Genomic DNA, 22,348 nt, shown 5'->3' with positions numbered 1-22,348 from the left:
TCATTTGTAAATGCTTTATAAGGTTCTCTCACAAACAACCAAATCATTTTATAACTTGTTTATCTATTAGAGTCCATTTAAATGCTTTGTTACTTAGACTTTCTAAATGATACAATCAACCATTAAAAGCTTTCTAAATAACCTTTTGTGCAACCTCATTGAGAAATTATTAATTCATTATTCATAATGTGTAACTGACACTGATATAAACTAATACCTTAGTAGTAATTAATACTGTGTAGCTATAATTAGGTGTTACCAGTGGCAGCATCACCTCTCACAGACTCTTCCACCTGGTGCCTTCTGTCATTATGGATCACAGTGACGTCTGCAAACATCATAGTCCATAGAATCTCCTGCCTGATCTCACCTCTCAACCTGTCCATCACCATTGGAAACAATAATTAGTCATCCCTTATATAATCCCATCCCCAACTTGAACCCATCTGTAACTCCTACTGCACACCTCACCACTGTCACTGCCATTTTCATATGTCCAGCCCCAGGCTCAGCTAGTTCCCTTTCACTCCTGACTTGCTCATGCAATCACAGAGATCTTGTCTTGGGACACTATGATATGATTTCTTTAGACACACAAAGGAAGATTGCAACACCTTCTGGCCTGATGATAAATCTAATTCAAGTGAAGGTATATAATATGAGTGAACCATGAAATGGTTCGTATTAGTTTTATTATTTATTACCACTACCAAGTAAACTCCTCAATTTCATGTAAAACCTAAAATGAAGTCTGCTTTTGCTCAGCGAAACACTACGAATGAACCATTACTTTATCTAAAGATTATAGAAAACTCTCACCACTTGGGGTCACAAATGTTCTAAAAATGTGTTGACACTTACCTGGTGAGGAGTTATGAATAGGTGAATAGGACATTGATTTTCATAAAAAACTGAAAAACCTTGCTGTGAATCTCACGGTAATACTACAGACAAGGAAAAAAGAAGGGCCAGGAATATTTTTTTCAGGGAGGTCAAAAGCCCCAGAAACAGGCGACTGTGTCTTCATTTCATGTATGTGACATAAAATGAATGATCCCTGGCGAGTAATTGGCCTAATGTGCTCAGATCAGACAATAAATCTGATCCAATTACATTTGAATGGACCAATAGGTGGACGTTATACTTGAAAGACAAGAGAAACAGAAGAGCAACATTGCCTCTTATCGTGACATACAACACATGCGATATTTAATCTGTTACATGTATAAGGTGTCCTTCATAGCTATCAGCCCAGCCAAAAGAGCAGTTTTTGCTATCTCCAGCAGCTAATTATAGTCTATGTTCTCCAGACAATCAGTCACATTAGCATCTGTTATGTGACTGTGAAATAGTAAGCAGCAACATAGCTGCAGCACCTGGACACACAGTGGAAGGTAAAATATGCATTTCTGCCTTTGTTTCGTTGGAAAGAATAGTTTAGGCAGCAAATCTAACAAAATTGCAAAGTCATACAGAGTGTTATAAGGTCAAAGTCTAGTTAAGCAACTAGTTGTTTTTGTCACTTCCACAGACATGATCTCACTTGTGTGATTAGGCAAGATGAATCACTTATTCCCCAAAACCATGGGTCAGAGTCAGGTTCTTCCTGAGACAGTTCCTTAACACAGCAATGTGTTTAAGGAACTGTTGAAAGGGAGTATGCACTTGGAGCAAATCGACTACTGTACTGTCAAACATGATTTTACTTTTGTGAGACAGTCGTGAGACCACATTCACAACTGCCTGACAAAACTGGTTTCCTGCTCTTGGCGTCTGCATCTAGAGTCTCACTCCGCATAGTGGAGCCTTTGAAATGATCAGATGATTTGAGAAACAAAACAAAAACATTATGAGGTTACATTAATAATAACCTAATATCTCAGTCAGTCTTGCTGTGCTCTTACACTGTTTGTAAAGACAGAAGAGGAAGAAAAATTGAATAAATCTAACTATATGTATGTATAACAATTATAAGAGCATAAATGTCAGATCACTTGAAATGAACAAGCCTCTTAATGTGCTTTTATTCATGTAGAAACATTTACTCATTAGACTGCCATACAAAACAGCAAAGCATGAATCACTTGACAGTGACAAATTGGCTTGGTGTCATTTTCACCATTAAAGTGAAACTTGGCATCAAGTCAACAGTCCCTGAATCCCCACCTGTTCATCGTCAGTAAGAAACACACACTGTTGAAACACATGCAAATTTTTCAAATGCTTACCTTGATTTGAATTGACCACATACCAGTCTTTGTTTCCAGGGAATTTCAATCCTGTCAAACAACAACATGAGTCACTCTCTATAATGAGCATCAGTAGCTGATCTACCTAACCACTGTATCATGATATGATTGATCATAATAGGAATACATTTTTAATGGCACAATGGAAACCTGGGGCATGCAAAGTCCCTGTCCTGCAAGCAGTAGGATGTGTCTTTGTTTGCCTACAAAAAGATTAGACATTGCATAATGAAGTTTAATAAATCCTATATTGTCTGCTGTTTGGATGGTTGTTCCCTGGTTGTTTTCGCCTGCATCTTGACGTGTCCTTAAACAAAATACTAAAAAAACTGTTGCTCTGATGCATCCAATTGAGTGTTTGAATAATTCATTAAAAGTTGTTTAACAAAAAAATAAAAAGTAACTTCACTGACTAGGTGAATGGACTGATTCTTTATATTGATTTTTCCTCTCCTGGAACACACAAATCAATTTATACAACATCTCTGATTCACACGCGCAGATAAGTGCTTTCCATCTAACATTCACAGTTGGGGTTAGTATCTTGCGCAAACATATCAGGCGTGCAGACAGAACAACTGGGAGTTGAACAACCAACCTCACTACCAGCTGATGCACTGCTGTTCCTCCTGAGCTACAGCCACCCCAACATGTGAAAGATGGTGAATGAGGCTTTTAGTAAAGAAGTGCTTTGAGTTCTTAATTTGAGAAGAAAAGCACTTTATAAACAATAGTCAGTTTACCCTTTTACATAATTTCATGTTTGGAAGTGCAGTCAAACCTATTGTGATTCACTTGACAAATAGCACAGTAGACATTGTTACACTTGGCTGAAAACACATAAATGCAAAATAACAATTTGCTTATTATTTTATTCTTAGTTGCCAGTATAATAAACACACTGTGTAAACATTTCAATAGACTAGTACTTGCTTCCAGGTTATTTGAATCCTGTTAAACAACACTACGTTCCACTACCAGTGAGACTGATTAGCAGCTGACCCTGTGCTCCAACCTACCAATTGACTCATAATGTGAAACTACAATTTGCATTCCACACTTAAGACCATAGGTTAATGCAAACACAATCATTAGTTTGACTGCAAACAACAAGGCACCTCTGTGCAGGAGTCCACCATTTCACCACACTTAGACATAAAAACATTTATGTCGATTTTTATGTTAATGAAGACAAGTCGGTGATTTTGGATTTCCAGGAGATTTAAATCAAACACCACAAAACACAAGGTGGGGGTCATTTAGCGTTGTAAAGTATTTCATTTAATATTTGTACTTTTGCATTATGGTAACTGAACTATGTGCTAACTATCCACAGATTATCATCTCAAGCTGGTGATACTAAAATGTTTAGCATTTTTTCTTTGAACTGACTTTAAATGGGAACGTCAATGTACCAAAGTCAAACAAACAAAAGACGTGCTAAAAAAGGTTCATTACTGTCACAGCACCAGGCGTTAACTGTAACATCCATATTTAAACACAAAGAAAGACATAAATGGGATTTTTGTTGAAGTATTGTGGCCTCACTTCTTGTTTATTTCTCAGGTCAGAAGAAGCTGAGCTCAGAGCTACAAGAAGCATGTCAGACAACACTTCTTTGTCTACCCTTGACTGTTATAGCTCAAGTGTAGTGTACATTGTCACCACCTTCTTAGTCACCAAGACGTTTATCATCCTTCCAATCTCCATCATCGTCTTGTACCTGGGGTATCAACGATGGCAGCGGCAGCAGCGTTCCTTTGCAGCAATGAGTCACTCTGACATATTTACCTATAATGTCACCATAGTTGAGCTAATGTTTGTATTGGGGACCACACTTCGCATATTTGGCTGGTGCACCAATAACTTTGTGGCAGTTTTCATGAGTACGTCTGCAATCACTATCAGCTACCCTGGAGAGATGTTCTTTAACATTGTGACATGTGTGGAGCGTTACTTGGCTGTAGTTCACCCCATCACCTATCTGGGGCTGAAACAATCAGGTGGTGTCAGGATCAGAAACATCTGCATCGGGTGTATCTGGTTGCTGTGCTTTGGGTGCGTTGGTCTAGCAGTTTCCTATTACCCTGCTGTTCCATATATTCCATATTTCTGTATGATTCTGGTCTCCTTACTTATAGCGTCTTTCTGTAGCTTCTCTGTTCTCTGTGTTCTCATTCGTCCAGGGCCAGGGGAAATAGGAGGAGACAGGCAGCAGATGAATCGGTCAAAACAGAAAGCTTTCCGCACCATCACAGCCATAATGGTAGCGCTCCTAATGTCTTGTCTAGGAACACTTCTTACAGTTGCTCTGGGTACCACAAATCTGCTAAGTAATATACACAGGTGTGCAATTCTAATGTCTGGATCCTGGGTTTCTCTGCCCGCCAGCCTGATTTTGCCTCTGCTGTTTTTACACAGAGCAGGAAAACTCTCATTTTGCCTTTTCAGCAATAAGTAAATGCGACCATCCATGTAAATATTATTTTCTACTTGTACATTTATTTTTGGTGCAATTTTCATCACCTGTTATGTTACCAAATCTTTATTGTATTTGTATTGTCATTTTTGTATTGCTGTGAATGCACACAATTAGACTGTTTGACTTCTTTGTTTATTTAAGAGGCAATTTGAAACTAAACAAACCAGAGGAAAGTTGAACTGTTAAATATCTCAGACCCAGTTTCATGCTCAGTTTAATGGACACTGAATACGTTTTTGGGGTGATTAGTTCTGTGAAATGTCCTCTATTTCTTTTTTATTTTTTTCTTTACATTTTTTCAGAAATATATTTAATTTTCTGATAAATAAATAAGGTTCAGTATGTTTAAGTTAAAGTACCCTTGTTCTTTCCCTCATCAGTGGTTCCCTGACAAATTCAGACTCCAATAACAACTTACATTTCAGCATTCTGCAAACATTAAGTGGATTATTTTCAGTTTCTGTCTGTTGTTTTCTGTTTTAAACTTAGCTCAGACTTTTTTGAGTGTGGATGTCCTGCTGATCTCTTAGTTTCATTTGTAAATGTTTTATAAGGTTCTCTCACAAACAACCAAATCATTTTATAACTTGTTTATCTATTAGAGTCCATTTAAATGCTTTGTTACTTAGACTTTCTAAATGATACAATCAACCATTAAAAGCTTTCTAAATAACTTTCTGTGCAACCTCATTGAGAAATTATTAATTCATTATTCATAATGTGTAACTGACACTGATATAAACTAATACCTTAGTAGTAATTAATACTGTGTAGCTATAATTAGGTGTTACCAGTGGCAGCATCACCTCTCACAGACTCTTCCACCTGGTGCCTTCTGTCATTATGGATCACAGTGACGTCTGCAAACATCATAGTCCATAGAATCTCCTGCCTGATCTCACCTCTCAACCTGTCCATCACCATTGGAAACAATAATTAGTCATCCCTTATATAATCCCATCCCCAACTTCAACCCATCTGTAACTCCTACTGCACACCTCACTACTGTCACTGCCATTTTCATATGTCCAGCCCCAGGCTCAGCTAGTTCCCTTTCACTCCTGACTTGCTCATGCAATCACAGAGTGATTGTCTTGGGACACTATGATATGATTTCTTTAGACACACAAAGGAAGATTGCAACAACTTCTGGCCTTCTCTATACTTCTCCATCAACACTCTCAAGGAAAACATTGTATTGACAGTGTTTTTCTTTGCATGGAGAGATGCTGATCGTCACCTCTTGTCATGGTCTGGGTCTGATGACCCAGAGCTCATGTATTTCTTGTATATGTTTTTCCATATGTTATGTTTTGGTGGTTTTCTCTCCCTTTTTTGTCCTGTCTCCCTGTGTGCTCCCGGATGTTTTGGGGTCGCTGAGGGGACTGCGACCCGGAAGTGTTCCCGCACTGGGGACTGCCGCACCTGATGCTCATTAGCCCTCACCAGCTGCAGCTAATGGCTTCATGAGGAGCGTCTTATTTAAGAAGGTGGCGGAGCTCCAGTCGGCGCGGGATTATACTAAGTCGAACCTGTTAGTTAGTGTGTTGTGAATGGCTTCGCTACTAAAGGCTGCCTGCTGAGCTGTGTGTGTTTTTGTGTCACCAGGAGTCGAGAGTCAGGAACATCGTCACGAGGGGAAATCACGGAGTGTAATCGGGTTTTTGGAGTTGTCACCTTTTCACTGCTATGGACACGTGCACTGTGTGGGATTCATAGAGGAATCGCCACAGGAGTCACAGTGCTTGAATTGTATATAGTTGTCGTTTCTCTCCACTCACCATAAATAAATCCACTGTCCTTCACTAGAGTCTCGCGTTTGGGCCCTACTTTCTCTACAACTCCACGGTCCGCAGACCGTGACACCTCTGTTCTCAACCTCTAAAGTTGTATTTAGATTATGATGATTGTATATTTGTCAGATTACAACCATATTTAAATCAAATAGAGATTGATATTGAAGAACGTGGATTGTCATGTGAGAATGACCTGATGAGAAATCTAATTCAAGTGAAAGTAAAGTGAAACATGAAGTGAGTATGGAATAAAAAACGTGTCATTTTAAAGTACAACATAGAAAAGAAGAACGTGTATCAATGTGGTTTTAAAGTTTAGAGTTAAAATTTTGTTTTCAATCATATATGCAAAAAACATCAGAGGATGATAACATGTGGCTGGACATCGAGTAATTGTAAGTTCACAATATAAATTGGATGTCCAGACAGGGGGAGGCAAAGGGAAAATGAGTATAAAAGAGGGTGCCAAGGAACATTCAGGGTTACTTGCTCTAGTTCTTGCAAGTAGCAGAAAAAAAATATGAACATGACACCCAGGGCGTCCATAGTTAGACATTATAGCCAGTAATACCAGAGGAGCAGCCTTTGCACCAAACCTTTCCATCGGCTCATTTTTTGCCATGTTAGAAAATTAATTCAGAAGAATTTGGATATTCATGTTTTCCTGCTGCATCGGTGGGAAGTCATGCACATTTCTGTTCTGCAAACTCTCTCCCCCCAGATATTCGAACAAAATCAGCATTAAGTCTGAGTCGGGTAATTAGATTAGAATAATTAGAGTGATCTGATCATATTTGGACACAAAAAGTAACCAGAACTGAACAATGCTATGATTTCTCTCTGTTTCTTGTGTAATGCTTCATACCTTTAGGGAAAACTGCTGTCTAGATGGTAAACACAGTGGAACATTAAAATGAGAACAGGTGGATGCTTCATTCAACAAACTGCAGAGAATTATTAAAAAAAAAGACAAGGGAGACTTACTGGAAATTTTTTAAAATGCTAATTAATGTTAATACTTCTGTGTGCTTGTTAAATTGTTAATTGATAAGCTTGAAATAATAACATTAAACTGTTGTTTATAAAAACATTTATAAAAATATTTCAAGGTTTTGTTTTTGTTTTTCCTTGTTGTACTACAAACCACTGTTATTAGTATCACATCCACAATGGTGATCCCAGAAACAGATAACCTCACATGTGCACGTTACAAGTCAGAATTGCTGCTGTTGGTTTCAAACAAACATTTTCGGTGCTATAAATCACACACTTTTACAGCTTGGTTTCAATGATTAAACACACACACACACACGCACACACACACACACACACACACACATCCTACACCCTATCATAAAATGGTTAAATATTACTTCAGTAAAACTGTTTGGCCTAGAGTACATATTGGACATTTCAGAGCTCATTTCGATGTTGATTTCTAGCCGGCTCCTTGTGTGCAGCGTTGTTGATGTTTGTAGCTGCTCTAACAGCTGATTTCATAGATGTCTCAATCCAAGCATGAGGGAAAGCTGTGTGCTCCCCAGCAAAGTGGACCCTGCCTTCACTTCTGAAGAGCTCCTTTGCGTACTCTATGTGTTGGTATGGCGCGAAGAAAGCAAAGCCACCCAAGCTGTATGGATCAATGCCCCACCTTTTCACCACCACCCCAATGCAGAGGTCCCACACCTGCTCACCATGAATCTTTGCTAAATCTTTTAATGCTAGCTCTTTAAGATCTTCATCGGTTGCACCTTGTAAAAACTGGGCATCATCAGCCCAGGTGTAGGAAGCCAAGAGGACCCCAATTGTTTGATTTCTTGGGAAACTGTGGCTGGGGTAGTAGATGTAACGAGAGGGCCGGTCTGTGATACTCTTTCCTCCTTGGATGCCATCTTCCACCCAGAACTTCCTCTTGAAGGTGAGAATGATTTTTGTGGAGCATTCATAGTGGACAGCCCTCAATGCCTCCATTTTCTGGATGGAGAGAGGTGGGTTGAAATCCAGGAAGAGGGCAGCTTTGGCTGTGGTTGTTACTAAGACGGCATCACCAGTAATGTATGTCAAAGCTGACTCGCCCTTTCTTCTATATGACACGGTTACACCCTCATTTGACTGGCTGATGAATTTGACTTTGGAGTTGAAGAGGATGGGGGCATCAATGAAAGAGAGAAAAGCTTTGGGGAGGAGATCTGTCCCACCAGTTATTTCATCATACCTTAAAAAACAAACAAACAAAAGAAAACATGTTTGTGAATGTCATACAGCCTGAGCCTTTGTACAGAATCAGTGCAAAGACCTTAGGACCATGCAGTGGTGATATAAACAGTCGAATTTAAGAGGAAATTAGTTAGTAGTCAGCATTTAGGAATAGAGGAACATTTCTTTACTGTAAAGTAAACCATCACATTGTAGTATTTTGTGGTGGGTGTATCACAGAGACATGGTTATAACCTCATATTTGTTTCCAGCTTGTTTGTTTTTAGTTTCAAATGTTACATATACAGCAAACGAGTTGCTTCCTTTGTGACTGAATGTTATAACATTCTAAGTGAGTAGCTGATGTGAGTATAATTTTCAACAGGAATTGAGAGAGATTCCCTAAGAATTTGCTTATAAGTAAATCCAATCAAGGAAATCCAACTAGAACATTGTACTGGGTCAGGATTGTGAACAAAACAAGAACAAAAATAAGATTTGATTATTCTTTCTTTGCATTGTTCATGACTACCATCACTTCCTTGTTAAGTCTAATAGTCTTACGTTGTGCTATCGCTGACATCATTCTCCACGTAGAGCATCTCAGTCAGAGCCAGATGCATCATGCTCTGTTCATTCAGTAACTCTGCAATCATAACCACTGCCTCTGGACTTAAACCACCTTCCTCTTTCAGGTACTCCTATAAAAAAAGAAGGTTGTACATGGTCTTTTAGTAATTTTATATTGTCCAATAAAGACCTAATATCATAACAGGCACTATTTCAGAAGATGATTCTGCACATTACCTTCACTGAATAATGGTCATATTTTTTAAATGCAGCTTGGCATCCATGGGCTTTAATTTCATCTCTCACCTTGAAAGAAAAGATACATATACAGGTTATTTCCAGTGGTCCTTTATGAAAGGTCATAGCACAGCTCATTTAGTATTGCAATTTTGTTGACAACAGATGTCTGCATTGCATTGAGTCCATATTAATAACACGTCATCCAATAGAGTCGTTACAGGAATGGAGTCTGTTCCAGTTGAGACTTAAAACACCGGGTACGCCATTAGGAACCTACAACACCTATAATTTTGTCAAATATTTAATACCTACAAACATGAAGACAAAGCAATGCCCATTTGAATCTTAAAAAACTCAACAGCTCACATGCTTGCATTTAATTGGTCCTTGAAAAGTGTCAATATGGTACATTTTCTTTGGCTTCTTGTGCATTTTAACCTTTAAGTAACTTAAAAAAAATCTTTTGAGCTTTTTTGCCTTTACTTGTTAGTGTGAAGTGACAAGAAATTGTTAACTTTAATTTTCAGTAACAGTGGGATAACCATGTGGAGTATGTGTCTGCATGAATAAATCAACACTTGCATTTAAGGCATAGGATCCACGAAGTGCATAAATGCATTAAATTAATATTTCATAGGACAACTGCTGAATCTGTTGTATTTTTAAAAGACAGCTCTGCTATGGTATCACTCTGTATAAAAAGTGCCATGAATTCCTCCTACATCTTTACATACCTTCTGCAAAGCCTGCCACAACAGATCGTCAGCTGATTTCCCCCTCTCCCTCTCTGGCAGTGTATAATTCAGGATGTCGGGGTTTGCTGTCACTGCGTATGTCCTCGTCCTGTTCCGTTCATTAACCAAGTAAAAAGTGTTGGGGTCATACATGATGAATGGATTCAGCTTGAGCCCCATTTCTTTGATGTACCAGCGGATGATCCTGTTAAAGAATTAGGTCATTCGCTTATTAATGTTTATAATGCAGTACAAAAACTGGTCCTTTGAGAGCAAAGCTTGACAATGTTTGACATTTTTTTACTCACTGGTGGTTACTCGGTATCCTCATTGCACCCAAATCAGCATACCAGCCATTTTCTTCATCCCTGTAGGTCTCCATCCTTCCTCCCACACGAGGACTAGCTTCTATGATGGTTACCTTAATCCAACGGTTCAAGAGAAAAAGCAATAAACAAAAATATTGTGGGAATTGTATATTTTTGCTGTTCTATCTTGGAACATCTAGAAACATACCATATTGTTATAAATCCAGAGAATTAGACACATGTAATGATCCAGGAGTGTTGTACATAAGCCATTTGGACTTTATTTATAATGAGTTTAAATGAAAGCTAAAAAAAATATGAGAACGGTTGACAGGTAATTGTGTTTGTTCTTGTCTGTAATCACTCGTGAACAGTGTTGGGTAAGTTACTTTAAATTAGTAACTTAGTTACATTACTAGTTACTTCTCTAAAAAAGTAACTCAGTTACTTCAAGTTACTCGTTACTTTCAAAGTAACTAGTTACTAGGGAAAGTAACTTTGGTTTTACTCAGAATTCTCTTGTTAATGTGTTGCTTCCGTAACTGGATACCCAGCAAGATTGCCAGTCTTCTAGCTTGCTTACTTGCCACAAGTGCACTGTGCCACCTACCAATAGAAAGGAAAAAATAATGTGCACATTTCCACGAGAGAAATCCCACGCCTGGACCGTCGTTGACCGCCGCATGATTCTAGCCTGCTTTTTACATCCAACACAAAAACTGCAGTCGTGATGCTTTTGATTGCACTCAGAACTCAGAAATTATGCCTTCTGAATAGGAAGATGTAGGTAACACCAGACTGCAGATGAGCTGCATACAGAGCTGGACTGGGACAAAAAAATCATCCTGGGCATTTTGACTAGAGACCGGCCCACCATTATAGGAAAAATCATAAAGCCTTTGAATGAAAATAAACACTGTTGTGACAGTGATGTACACTGTTCTGATGGTATATATGTATCAATCTATCAATCGTTTGTTGTAAGACTCAGATAATTCTTTTTTTAAAAGCGAGACATTTTAAATGAGAATAATAAAGAAAAGTATTTCCTTGTCCCCCCCTTTCCCTGTTAATGCCCTACTTGGCCCCCTGGCAACACTTTGCTAGACCCGTCCCTGCACAGTTACCAGCTGTCAGCTACGTAGAAAAGGATCCTGGTGTTATTTGTCTCTCAGAAACAGTTCATAACTTCCCTTCAACTCATTCATGCCACCTAAAAGGTAAACCTGTTTCTCCATCACCTGTTCAGCTCTGATGATTCAGTAAGGACATCTCCTGGTTTCATCTTCATGTTTCCCTCTCACCAGATAACCAAACTGATATCATGACCAGCAGCTTTACAGCTGTGGCTCCAGCAAACATCAGCTGATACTAGAAATTAATATTAAATAAATTCTAACAACAGCTGATCAAGCTTAAACGTGCTGCTGTTGTTTAACGCGACATCCGCTGGTTTCCTCTGTCTGGCGCAAAGTGGGCGATAAATAAACAAGAGAGAAAAGCCGATCAGCTGATCATTGATCAGTTTTATGATTGAAGTAGAAACGGGAGAGGAGAGAATGAGAGAAGAAGAGGCAGCTGTGCAGGTTCAGCTTTGTTTCTTTTTCATTGTAGCTAAAGTCCGGGACAAACTGCATTCCTTTTCACCTCAATACGAAACGCGTAATATTTTCTCTGAATACGAGACGATTCTGTCTTTTAGGGGACGGTTGGCAACTCTAATAATTAACCGTATGAACAAAATAAAGTTCAACATCAGTAACATAGCACCCACCCAGCTGTATAGAAACTCCGTCATGCTAGCTAGCACGCAGTACGAAAATGTCAGCATACCGAAAATAAACTGCACATAAACTTGGTTTATATCTGACTCCGATAGACTGCAGGTCATAACTTCTTACCTGAAGTTCAGTTCACCTGACACGCGGCGGCCGCTTCGGCTTTCTCCTCTTGCCTCCCTTTTCCTTCATCCACCTGCTGGCTTCCACCACTTGCTAATGTTATTGAATCTGTGGAAGCTCCGCGATATCCACCACACGAAGTAACGAATAACGAGCCTATCTAAATCCCAGTAACGAGTAACGCGTTCCTGGTTTTGGCATAATAACTAGTTACCGTGCTCGTTACCACAATAATAACGTAGTTACTGTAACGCGTTACTTAATAACGCGTTAGTCCCAACACTGCTCGTGAATCACATTCTGATCTCAGAAGAATCTTAAAAATGCCTCATCCATGCCATTTCACTACTGTGCATTTTTTTGGTTTTTACAGAAACATGAAGTCCAAAGACGTTTGTATCAAATTCAGACATGAAATTACTTCTACTAGGGCCCAAAACACAACTTATGTGATTGATAAAGTTTGTGTGATTGTTAGCAGGCTCTTAAAAATATATTTAAAGAGAATATTTACAAGAACTTTTTACCAGAGCCTTTCGGACCACTGCAAGACCGGACAAAATTTAAAATATTTGAAATAGGAGATATCAGAATTCAATGTCTCAAGAAAATATCACAAACTAACTCCTTATCCTTCTGGATCCAGAATCTCATAGTGTGAAGTGGACTATTCTTGTATTTTTAGAAATCATCTATGTTTTGGGGTTGGAGATGACTTTCACATAAAAGAAAATTGCATTGACTGGATACAATCATTAGGCATGAATAAAAAAATGTGTTAAATGTTTTTCTCCTTTTAAAAGTAAGGGAAGATTTTATATTTTAAACACTTTTAAATATAAAAATGATATCATTGGAACAGATGTATTCTACTTTTAATTAAAACATTTTCTTGCAACATTTTTTTTAACCTGCAGATGGCAGTGCTTGCATTCACTGGATGGAAAACAAACAACATAACTAGCATACACATATTAAAATGTTGCATGTACCTTGTGTCCTGCACCTTCCAATAGCTTGGCAGCCGTCAGCCCAGCTATCCCAGCCCCAACAATAATAACATGATGAGACTTCTTGATCTGGGGAAGGCCAGTCTTCACTGTGTCCATGAGCTGATAATTATCGTCATCTTCCAGACATTTAGCCAGCTCTTCATTCATGCTGGCAACAGTAGCAGTGGGACACAAAGCCAACAGTAGCACACTGATGGCAACTGAATGGACTGAAGATAAAAAGAGATTTTAAAACTTTTATGTTCTGAATAACATATAAAATACATATTATACGTATTATATTACATTACATATTACATAATCCATATAAGTTAATTTAAGTTTGTGGAGTTACAATTTCAGTTACTAATAACTTTGAGCCATAATGTATGATGAATGTGCAAAAAACTCATTAAAACTAAAAACTTAAAGTATTTCTATTTCCCAATTCCCAAATTGCATAGAACGATATTCTTGTATGAATTGGTGTGAATAGGTGAATGAGGTAAATCCAGTAAAAAGCTTTAAGTACTCGGGTAGAGTAGAAAAGCACTATATAAGGCTATATATGACTTCCTGGGATTATAGAATGTCAACACCATGTTTTGTTTCAGGACACCAAGTGTTATGCACATTTTAATGATGATCACAAACTCAACAAAGAACAGCAACCTATGCAAGAAGAGCTCTGGAGCTCGGAATCATTACACATTAAAAAAAAGCAAAAAAACAAACATTACAGGAGTTTTTACATTTTCAAGACCAAAATTAAAGATTGCATCAGAATTACTCACAAAATTTCCACTTGGCGAATTGTGGCTTCATCTCACTTTGCTCAATGGATTTCCTTATGTCTTTGGCAGCAAGTACAGAAGAAGACGAAAAACAGAATTAGAATGAGAAATAGAAACTGGGATCTTGATACAGTACCTTTATCTTTCATCTTCATATTTGTGAATTTCAAAAAGAGGAAGCATTTATATCCAAAAATTTTACCACAGCAGCTGTAGTTTTACTTTCACTTATGCCAGTGCTTTGTAATACCGCTGATTTTTTTTATTCTGTTATCAGAGAAAATTCATTAACACTAATTACAAAGAAACTTTGTGTTCTCTTTTCTTTCTAAGGACAGGAGAACACAACTATTCATATCCTATATGATCATCCATCAACATAAACCCACATGCATGCTCAAATCCTGAAAGAACAGACGGGAGTGCAGCAGATAACCCTAACCATTGGAAAAATTCCTCAAATACTTTCACTTTTCAAACTGCTTTATTGTTTTGTATCTATCTATACAAACGGATGCATTTGGTGCTGCATTTATCTAATCCCTATAAAAATTTTGTTTTACTTTGTAATAAAAAAAGTCTAGAAAGTCATTTGTAATCATCTTTTAAAAAGATAAAAAATATGAAAAACCTACACACATATAATACAAGTATTATTTTTACCAAGCAGAAATAAAACTATATTACCGTTTAAAAGAACTTGCTAATCCGATGTAACTCGTGTCTCCTCCTTGTCGTTCACTTCAGTTCACTCCTATTTATACTACTCACCTGACTGCCCCATCCTAAAGGACAGGCTTGCCCCGCCTCTTTTGAAAATGAGGCTTCAGTTTTGGTTTCAGTTTTTCCCTGTCTCATGCGGTCAGATGCTATACAAACACTGTTTGGGTCCTATGATGAGAAAAATGTAACTTCCTTTAAATCTTTTATCATTCTGTCATTTGCTAAAAATCACATGTTTTCAGTGGCACCACATGCAGGACGTATATCTTTGAGCAGGTTTGATTATTACAAAGAAAAGAATGAGACTATAGACATTAACTTTGTGTAACATTGCCACTTTATTGTGTGAAAATGCTACATCACAAAAAGTCTTTGATACATATACAATTTTTTATAATATATCTCTATCACCACTAATTTACCAAGGCCTTTTATATTAAAAGTGAGTAGTACAGCACAAAAAAAGAGATCAATTAACAAAAGGATAAAAAGCTGTAAACTCTGAAACAATAATATTTAGTATTGTCACTTAGCTAATTCATGGAAACGATTGGCTTGTAATAAGTAGATAAGTGGTTTAAGGATCCTTCTTTTGAAGATTGTCAAAGACTAAATATGTCAGACCCTAGAGTTCATCTCTTTTTCGACATTTAGTTGACTCTGAATTCAGCAGCACAGCTCTGTTAATGTTTTTTGCTGCCCTTATTGCAGATTTCATTGACGTCTCAATCCAAGCATGAGGGAAGGCTGTGTGTTCACCAGCAAAGTGGACCCTGCCTTCACTTTTAAAGAGCTCCTTAGCATACTCTAAGTGTTGGTAGGGTGTGAACAGAGCAAAGGCACCAAGGCTGTAAGGATCCATGCTCCACTTTTTCACCACCACCCCAGTGCAGAAATCCCAGACCTGATCACCGTGAATCTTTGCCAAATCGCTCAGAGCCAGCTCTTTGAGGGCTTCATCACTTGCACCTAGGAAGAGTAGTGAATCATCACCCCAGGTGTAGGATGCCAGGAGGACACCGATGGTCTTATTTTTTTGGAAACTGTGGCCGGGATAGTAGATAAAACGAGTAGGCCCGTCTGTGATGCTCTTTCCTCCTTGGATACCGTCGTTCTCCCAGAACTTGTTGTTAAAGGTGAGGAGGATTTTAGTGGAGCTGTCATAATGGACAGCCCTCAGTGCCTCCATCTTTTTGGGGGACAGAGGTGGGATGAAATCCATAAAAAGAGCTGCTTTTGTTGTGGTTGTTACTAGGACAACATTAGCCTGAAGATCAGTAAGAGAGGACTGTTGTCCGGTTTGGTATGATACAATGACTCCTTTGTGTGAGTGACTGATACGCTTGACTCTAGAGTTTAGGAGAATAGGGATATCAAGGACAGTAAGAAAAGCTTTGGGGAGAAGATCAGACCCACCAACAACTTCAAAGTACCTATAAAAAAGAGACATAAAAATAACATTTTATTATTATTGCAGTTAATATCGGTAGAAAATTATTTACATGTACAGTTTCTAGAATTCCATTTTTAGGTTCTGATGAACTGTTCAGAGCAGGCAGAAGCAAACACTTCATTGTGTGTGTGTGGCTGTTGGATCACGTTAAATGTTTGCATCTCTTTTGCAGCATGCTGCATGTTCTAACAAGTTCAGTCATCACAATGCTATGGTGTCGTGCTTTGTGATGATAAGTGCTCCATACCTTGCGGCAAAGGTAAGGCCCTCATGATTAACATAGTGAAGCGCTTACGTAAAAAGAGCAGGATATATCAAAACAAGTCGTGCCAAATGACTGTTAAACTGCTCTGTGTTTTCTGGATGTTACCATTGTTTATTGAAATGCTTGCTTGCACTGAAAACTCATAGATACTTTTTTATATTCTACATAAAGACATGAACAATTGCAGTTGCTGTTTGCAGACACATAACATATATTTTATATCTGAAGCCTTTGCTGCTATGGCTCAAATTATAAAAAACACATTTAAGCTATTATATATTATTACATTAGTTTTTGCTTGGATTAATTATGTGTGCGACTGTCTCTTTTTGTGACCAAATGGTAGAGAAGCACTCTTAATTTTTGTTGTAAGCTCTACTTGGGTGATAATAAAGACATTTTAATTATATTTTTACACATAAATGTAAACATGAAGAAGGCTTGATGAGTTGTCAGGCCTTACTTGGTGCTGTCACTGATGTCAGTTTGGTCATAGATCATCTCACTAAGTGCAGTGTACATAAGACTCTGTTCGTTGAGCAGTTCTCCAATCATTCTCAATGCTTCAGGGCTCAGATCTCCTTCTTCTTTCAGGTACTCCTATTTGCAACAAACAATTACATTTTGTGAACTCAGGATGTACATTAACACCATCTGATTAAATGTTTTTGATGGCTATACTTGCAAAGATTAGTGTCCAAACACTGACACACATTTGTGCTGTAACAATTACAACCACCTCTTTCAGTTTTGTGATTCATGGTTAAAAAGTAAAATGATGTAAGTAATTTTTTATTAAAATAAATATTTACTAATGTGTTTTTAATAGTTTATATTATCATTACATCCTTATTTGTAATAAAATGTGGCAATCATTTAAATGATTAACATTTAGAAATGCCAATGCAAGTACTCTGATTCTTCAGAATGTATCCTCATGATTCACTTATACAACCAGGACTGTTCTCATTTTACAGTTCATTATCTCATTATGATTTATACCTTCACGGAATAATGGTCATATTTTTTCAGTGCAGCCCAGCAGCCATGAGCCTCCACCTCATCCTTCACCTACCAAAAAAAGGAGAAAGAACAGTTGCTTATATGGAAAAAGTCCAGAACCTTACTTATTGCATTGATTCCTTTTACAATGAAATCAATTTTAATTTCTTGCTTTGACATTTCAGAATATCTTCTGACAAAACAGACATATGTCATGTTACATAGTGTTAAGTAGAAAATGTTTACATGCATTTGAGTGTGCGTAATTTAGTTTAACCGCTTTAATGATTTGAACAGTTTAAAATTCAAGGAAACATACACGTTTATGTATCACTAACCACTCTAAGATTCCCTTTTTTTGTGCTAGTGGTCAGTGACGAGTTATGTGGTCAATAATGATCTTTGTAAAAATGGAACCAAAGGTTTCCATTTTTGCAAAGGTTGCAAATTAAATAACTGGAGGAATTAGCTACTGCACGTTTCTCTATCCAACTCTTTTATGCTAGAGAGGTTTGAGTCTCTTCCTTTTTTCTCACCTTCTGTAAAGCTTGCTGAAGGAGTTCATCTGCTGACTTCCCTTTTTCACTTGGCCACACATTGTACCCAAGTACATCGGGATTTGCTTGTGCTGTAAATGTTCTTTTCCGCTTTCCATTAACATGGTAAAAGGTGTTAGGGTTATCCATGATGAATTCATTCAATTTGACCCCTAGGTCATCAGCAAACCATTGCACAATTCTGTAGGAAGATAAGGTCAGTGGTAGTAGAGTTAGATATATACGATCCCTGATATTAAAGATAAGGAAAACACATGTTTGCCAGGTTTTCCTTTTGATTTAATGCAAGCCTTCAGTGGACTTAATCTGTATAGTTAAAACTTACCGATGAAAACTTGGGATCCTCATGGCCCCCAGTTCAGCATACCACCCATCTTTTTCATTTCTGTAGGTTTCAACCCGTCCACCAACGCGGCCACTTGCTTCTACAATAGTTACCTTGACAACCACATGAATTAGAATTAGAAACACCATAGTGCCACTAGAATAATGACTGTTATGCGAATGTTTATCCATAATAACAGATGGATTTTAAGATGGACTCTTATGATTTTTATGCATATGTTTTATCGGTTATGTAAATGTTTACACATTTGCGTAACAGATGAAAGTTCCTGGTTAGTTTTCAGAAGGAGTTACAAACCCTTTGGAAAATAACAAGCAGCCCAAGTGAATGATAAAAACAGCCAAACACTTGTGGGCAAAAAAGGGTGGTGTTGTAGTGTTTAGCAAATATCAGTATTAATGGTAGTTAGGATACATTAACAACAATATTGTTACTGCGTCTGCTGGTAGAGATGCTCACACATGTATGTAAATCCCAAAAGGTTGATTCTGTTTATAAGATTGGGCAAACCTGCAGTCAGCTGAGACTGAAGAAGTCACTTGGATGAGTGACGAAATGTTTCTCCCACTAAACGCTACGTCCAGATGAACAGAATCAACCTTTAGGGAACTATTGTTAATGTTTTTGCTACTTGTTATGTGCCATTGCTTGTATTATATTAATCATACTGATAATACAGTCGTCTTTGTAGCCACTATTCTAACTACACTTGCTAATGTTTGTTTTATTACTTACCATTTATTCTTTATTGATCTACTTTCTTTTTTTAAGTTTTACTTCAAGTACCAAGTTTTATGCAACACTTAAAAACAAAGGCTGCTTTTGCTCCTCCTGAGTAGAACACTAGCAACTAATGAACTATTACTAAATTAAAAAACGATGGAGAATTGAAGTGCCCAATGTTATATGAAGGCTTTGACACTGACAGTTGTGGTGAGCCATGGATGGGTATTGTGGGCGTTGTTTTTGATGAGAAACTTTGCTGTGAATCTCATGGAAATAGTACAGAAAAAAGAAAATGGGGAAGTAAAGAATCATGATACCAAAATTCCCATAAAGGTGACTGTGTTTTAAAGTGTAAACTTATGGCATTTTAAATTTTTTTAAAATGTCATAATTTTACACTGTTAGAAAAACACAACTTGCACTTTTTTTGTTTTCTTACAGGTTGTAAATCTTCAGAAATATCTTTGATTTGACAGCTAACGCTGCATTTAGATTGCCATTACATTAAATTATTCTTATTATTAGGACATATGTGTGATACATGTACCTTGTGTCCTGCATCTTGCAGTAACTTGGCAGCTGTCAACCCAGCCATTCCAGCTCCAACAATAACAACATGATGAGATGTGTTTATGTGTGGAAGACCAGTCTTTGCTGTCTGCAGCAGTTCATTATAGTCTTTGTCCTCCAGACAATCAGCCAGATGTCCCTTCAGCCGGGCAGCTGCTGTGTGACAATGGTACACAGTGAGCAGCAACACAGTGACAGCACCTGGAAACACAGTGAAAGGCAAAATATTTCTTTCCTTCTTTTAAAACAAGAGGAAAGCAATTTTTTAAGCAACAGACAAAATTGCTAAATCCTATCGACTCAAAGTCTAGTTGAGTAACTATTTGATTGCATCACAGACATTGTCTCATTATGTCAGTAGGCTAGAGTAACCATTTTTTACCCCAAAAGAATGGGTAAGGTTCCTCCTGTCACAGTGTCACATGTGTTTTATGGAAAGTCCAGAAAATGACTTCTGCTGAGGTAATAATGGAGTGATTATCGTGAATGAAACCCATAAAAAAGCAGAAGTAGAATATTTTTCAATCATTACCGCAGACAGGAATGTGTTTGAGGAACTGAAGAAAGGGAGTGTGCACTTTCAGCTGATTGAGTATTGTACTTTCAAACATATTTACTTTTACAAGACAGATACCGGGATTCACAACTGCCTAATAAAACAGGTTTCCTGCTGTTCAGCAGCCACAGCCTCAGTCAGGTAAGCAATCGCAATGAATTCAAATGAAATGAAACAATAAAGGAAAAAAAATCGTGGGGTTAATTTAGTACTCACATAATTTCCGCTGAACATTATCCATCTTAGTTATTGTTGCTATGTTCTTATGCTATTTGAAAAGACAGAAGAGGAAGAGAAAAACACAATGAAAGCTTGTAGCATTACTTTCAGTCTTGGAAAGTACTGAGTTCTCTTTCAAATGAAATAAAGCATTCCCCCACCTAATCCCCTGCTGTCCCCTGAAACAATGCATAATACCTTCAATATCTGAATTTGATTTAAGCAAATGTCATCTACCTATCTATGTATTTATCTGTCACAGTCCTCAAGTGCGTTGCAGCAATTTTCCTCCCTCCACTTTGTTTTCTCTCGCTCTTCCTTTTCATCAGTGTGCTTGCTGCTGTGTGTGGGTGTGTCTACCTACCTTACAGGGGCAGGATCCTGCTGGGATATCAGCCCTCTCCTGGATGCACCTGGTTCAGTTAAGCACTTGTGCTCTAACTGCGGAGTGTGCGTCACTTGGTGGAGATGAGAGATTCTGTTCAGGAGAAGCAGAGGACTCTGATTCATGGGACCTCCCTTCCGTTGAATTTCTAAATAATGGACTTTTTAACTGACAACCTCAGAAAGATTTTGTAAATAGCACATCTCGCAATTACACTGTAAATAAACTCACTAAACTAAACTTGCATCTTTGAGTCCTGAATTTGAGTCAGATGAATCATGACTCTATCTATCAAGTAAGTATAATAAATTCTTACCTGTTAGGAGCATAAACATCACATGTGCAGTTGGAGTCACTTAAGGTGAGCGAGCATCTTATGTGCTTTGGAAACGTGGAAACGTTTACCTATTTGACTCCTGTGAAAAACATCCACACACGAATTAGTTGGGCTTGACAAACTGGTTAGATCAAGTCATCGAGTCAACAATCATCCATCAGGTCAACGGTCATTTAAAGTCAAAAGAACTGTGCCACAAATGAAGTGAAAGTAAAGCAAACCTATATTTCTTTGATTGTTTAATCCAGGATTTTATGTGCTAACCATATGCTTGTCATTCACTGAGTCACATGTGCTGTGGTTTCCAGATGAAGGTGTGACAAGTATATTTTTATTGCTGCACCATTTTGTAATTTCCAGTGGAATTTTCAAAGGGAATTTTCTTTTATGGTGAGATTTGAAGGCAAACTTACAAAATAAAGATTATTGAAAAGATATCACCTAAATAAACTAAAAAAAACTAGAAAATGCTCCACAAAAAAGGGCATCAGGTTGCAATAAAAAGTAGAGGATGCATAAAACAGAGGACCATCTAAACTTTATTACCATACGAAAAAGGAATTTGGTTAATGCAGGACACATTACCTACTTACTATACTTATAAACAAGACTAAATAGCGGGTGTGTTTTACCTGAACTTTGATATAAAGCTTATAAGAAACCAATCCAGTGGAACAACAAATCAACCCCCAAAATGAGTAATAAAGAAAACCTGGCCATCATCCAAAACTCCAGTTTTGGATGATGGCCAAAACTAGTTGCAATCCATAGTTGTTTCATTCAGACAGTGTGCTTATTGAAATTTATGTCCTGAACTCCACTCCATTCCTAAATCATGCACCAGCACCAAAATGTATTTTAGCTGATGGAGGACATGTTTTTTTTTTAATCTCAAACAAAAGTTACCCTCCACAGCGTGGTGGTGTAAGCACTTTTATGTTCTTACA

The 22,348-nt window shown here is 37.7% G+C and overlaps 2 protein-coding genes across 2 annotated transcripts in view; both read right to left on the bottom strand.

Annotated features, from left to right (window-relative positions):
• Positions 1-7,940: 7,940 nt before the first annotated feature.
• Positions 7,941-15,046, bottom strand: LOC134623807 (L-amino-acid oxidase-like). Its single transcript, XM_063468824.1, has 7 exons — positions 15,034-15,046; positions 13,469-13,698; positions 10,576-10,688; positions 10,268-10,472; positions 9,531-9,599; positions 9,288-9,424; positions 7,941-8,742 (listed from the first exon to the last, which is right to left on the bottom strand). Exons 1-7 carry the CDS (start codon positions 15,044-15,046, stop codon positions 7,941-7,943), a joined length of 1,569 nt encoding a protein of 522 aa, XP_063324894.1.
• A 564-nt stretch (positions 15,047-15,610) lies between these two features.
• The window catches only part of LOC134623806 (L-amino-acid oxidase-like), a 67,472-nt gene continuing 60,734 nt past the window's right edge, over positions 15,611-22,348 (bottom strand). Inside the window, exons 13-18 of the mRNA XM_065470206.1 lie at positions 19,882-20,105; positions 18,588-18,700; positions 18,242-18,443; positions 17,706-17,774; positions 17,167-17,303; positions 15,611-16,418 (exon numbers count right to left, since the gene is read on the bottom strand). Of these exons, the coding sequence (XP_065326278.1) occupies positions 15,611-16,418; positions 17,167-17,303; positions 17,706-17,774; positions 18,242-18,443; positions 18,588-18,700; positions 19,882-20,105 (1,553 nt within the window). The remainder of the gene's footprint in view (positions 16,419-17,166; positions 17,304-17,705; positions 17,775-18,241; positions 18,444-18,587; positions 18,701-19,881; positions 20,106-22,348) is intronic.

This window comes from Pelmatolapia mariae, linkage group LG3_W (assembly GCF_036321145.2).
Source record: "Pelmatolapia mariae isolate MD_Pm_ZW linkage group LG3_W, Pm_UMD_F_2, whole genome shotgun sequence".
Taxonomy (NCBI): Eukaryota; Metazoa; Chordata; class Actinopteri; order Cichliformes; family Cichlidae; genus Pelmatolapia; species Pelmatolapia mariae.
The sequence above is the reverse complement of the archived record's forward strand: the minus strand, read 5'-3'. Positions and strand labels throughout refer to the sequence as shown.

What these genes read in the sequence shown, in the direction of transcription:
- LOC134623807 (XM_063468824.1), bottom strand. An exon ending in TGTGGCAGGCTTTGCAGAAG is followed by an intron (nt 9,600 to 10,267) that starts GTATGTAAAGAT and finishes TTTTCTTTCAAG; the next exon opens with GTGAGAGATGAAATTAAAGC. An exon ending in ATGACCATTATTCAGTGAAG is followed by an intron (nt 9,425 to 9,530) that starts GTAATGTGCAGA and finishes CTTTTTTTATAG; the next exon opens with GAGTACCTGAAAGAGGAAGG.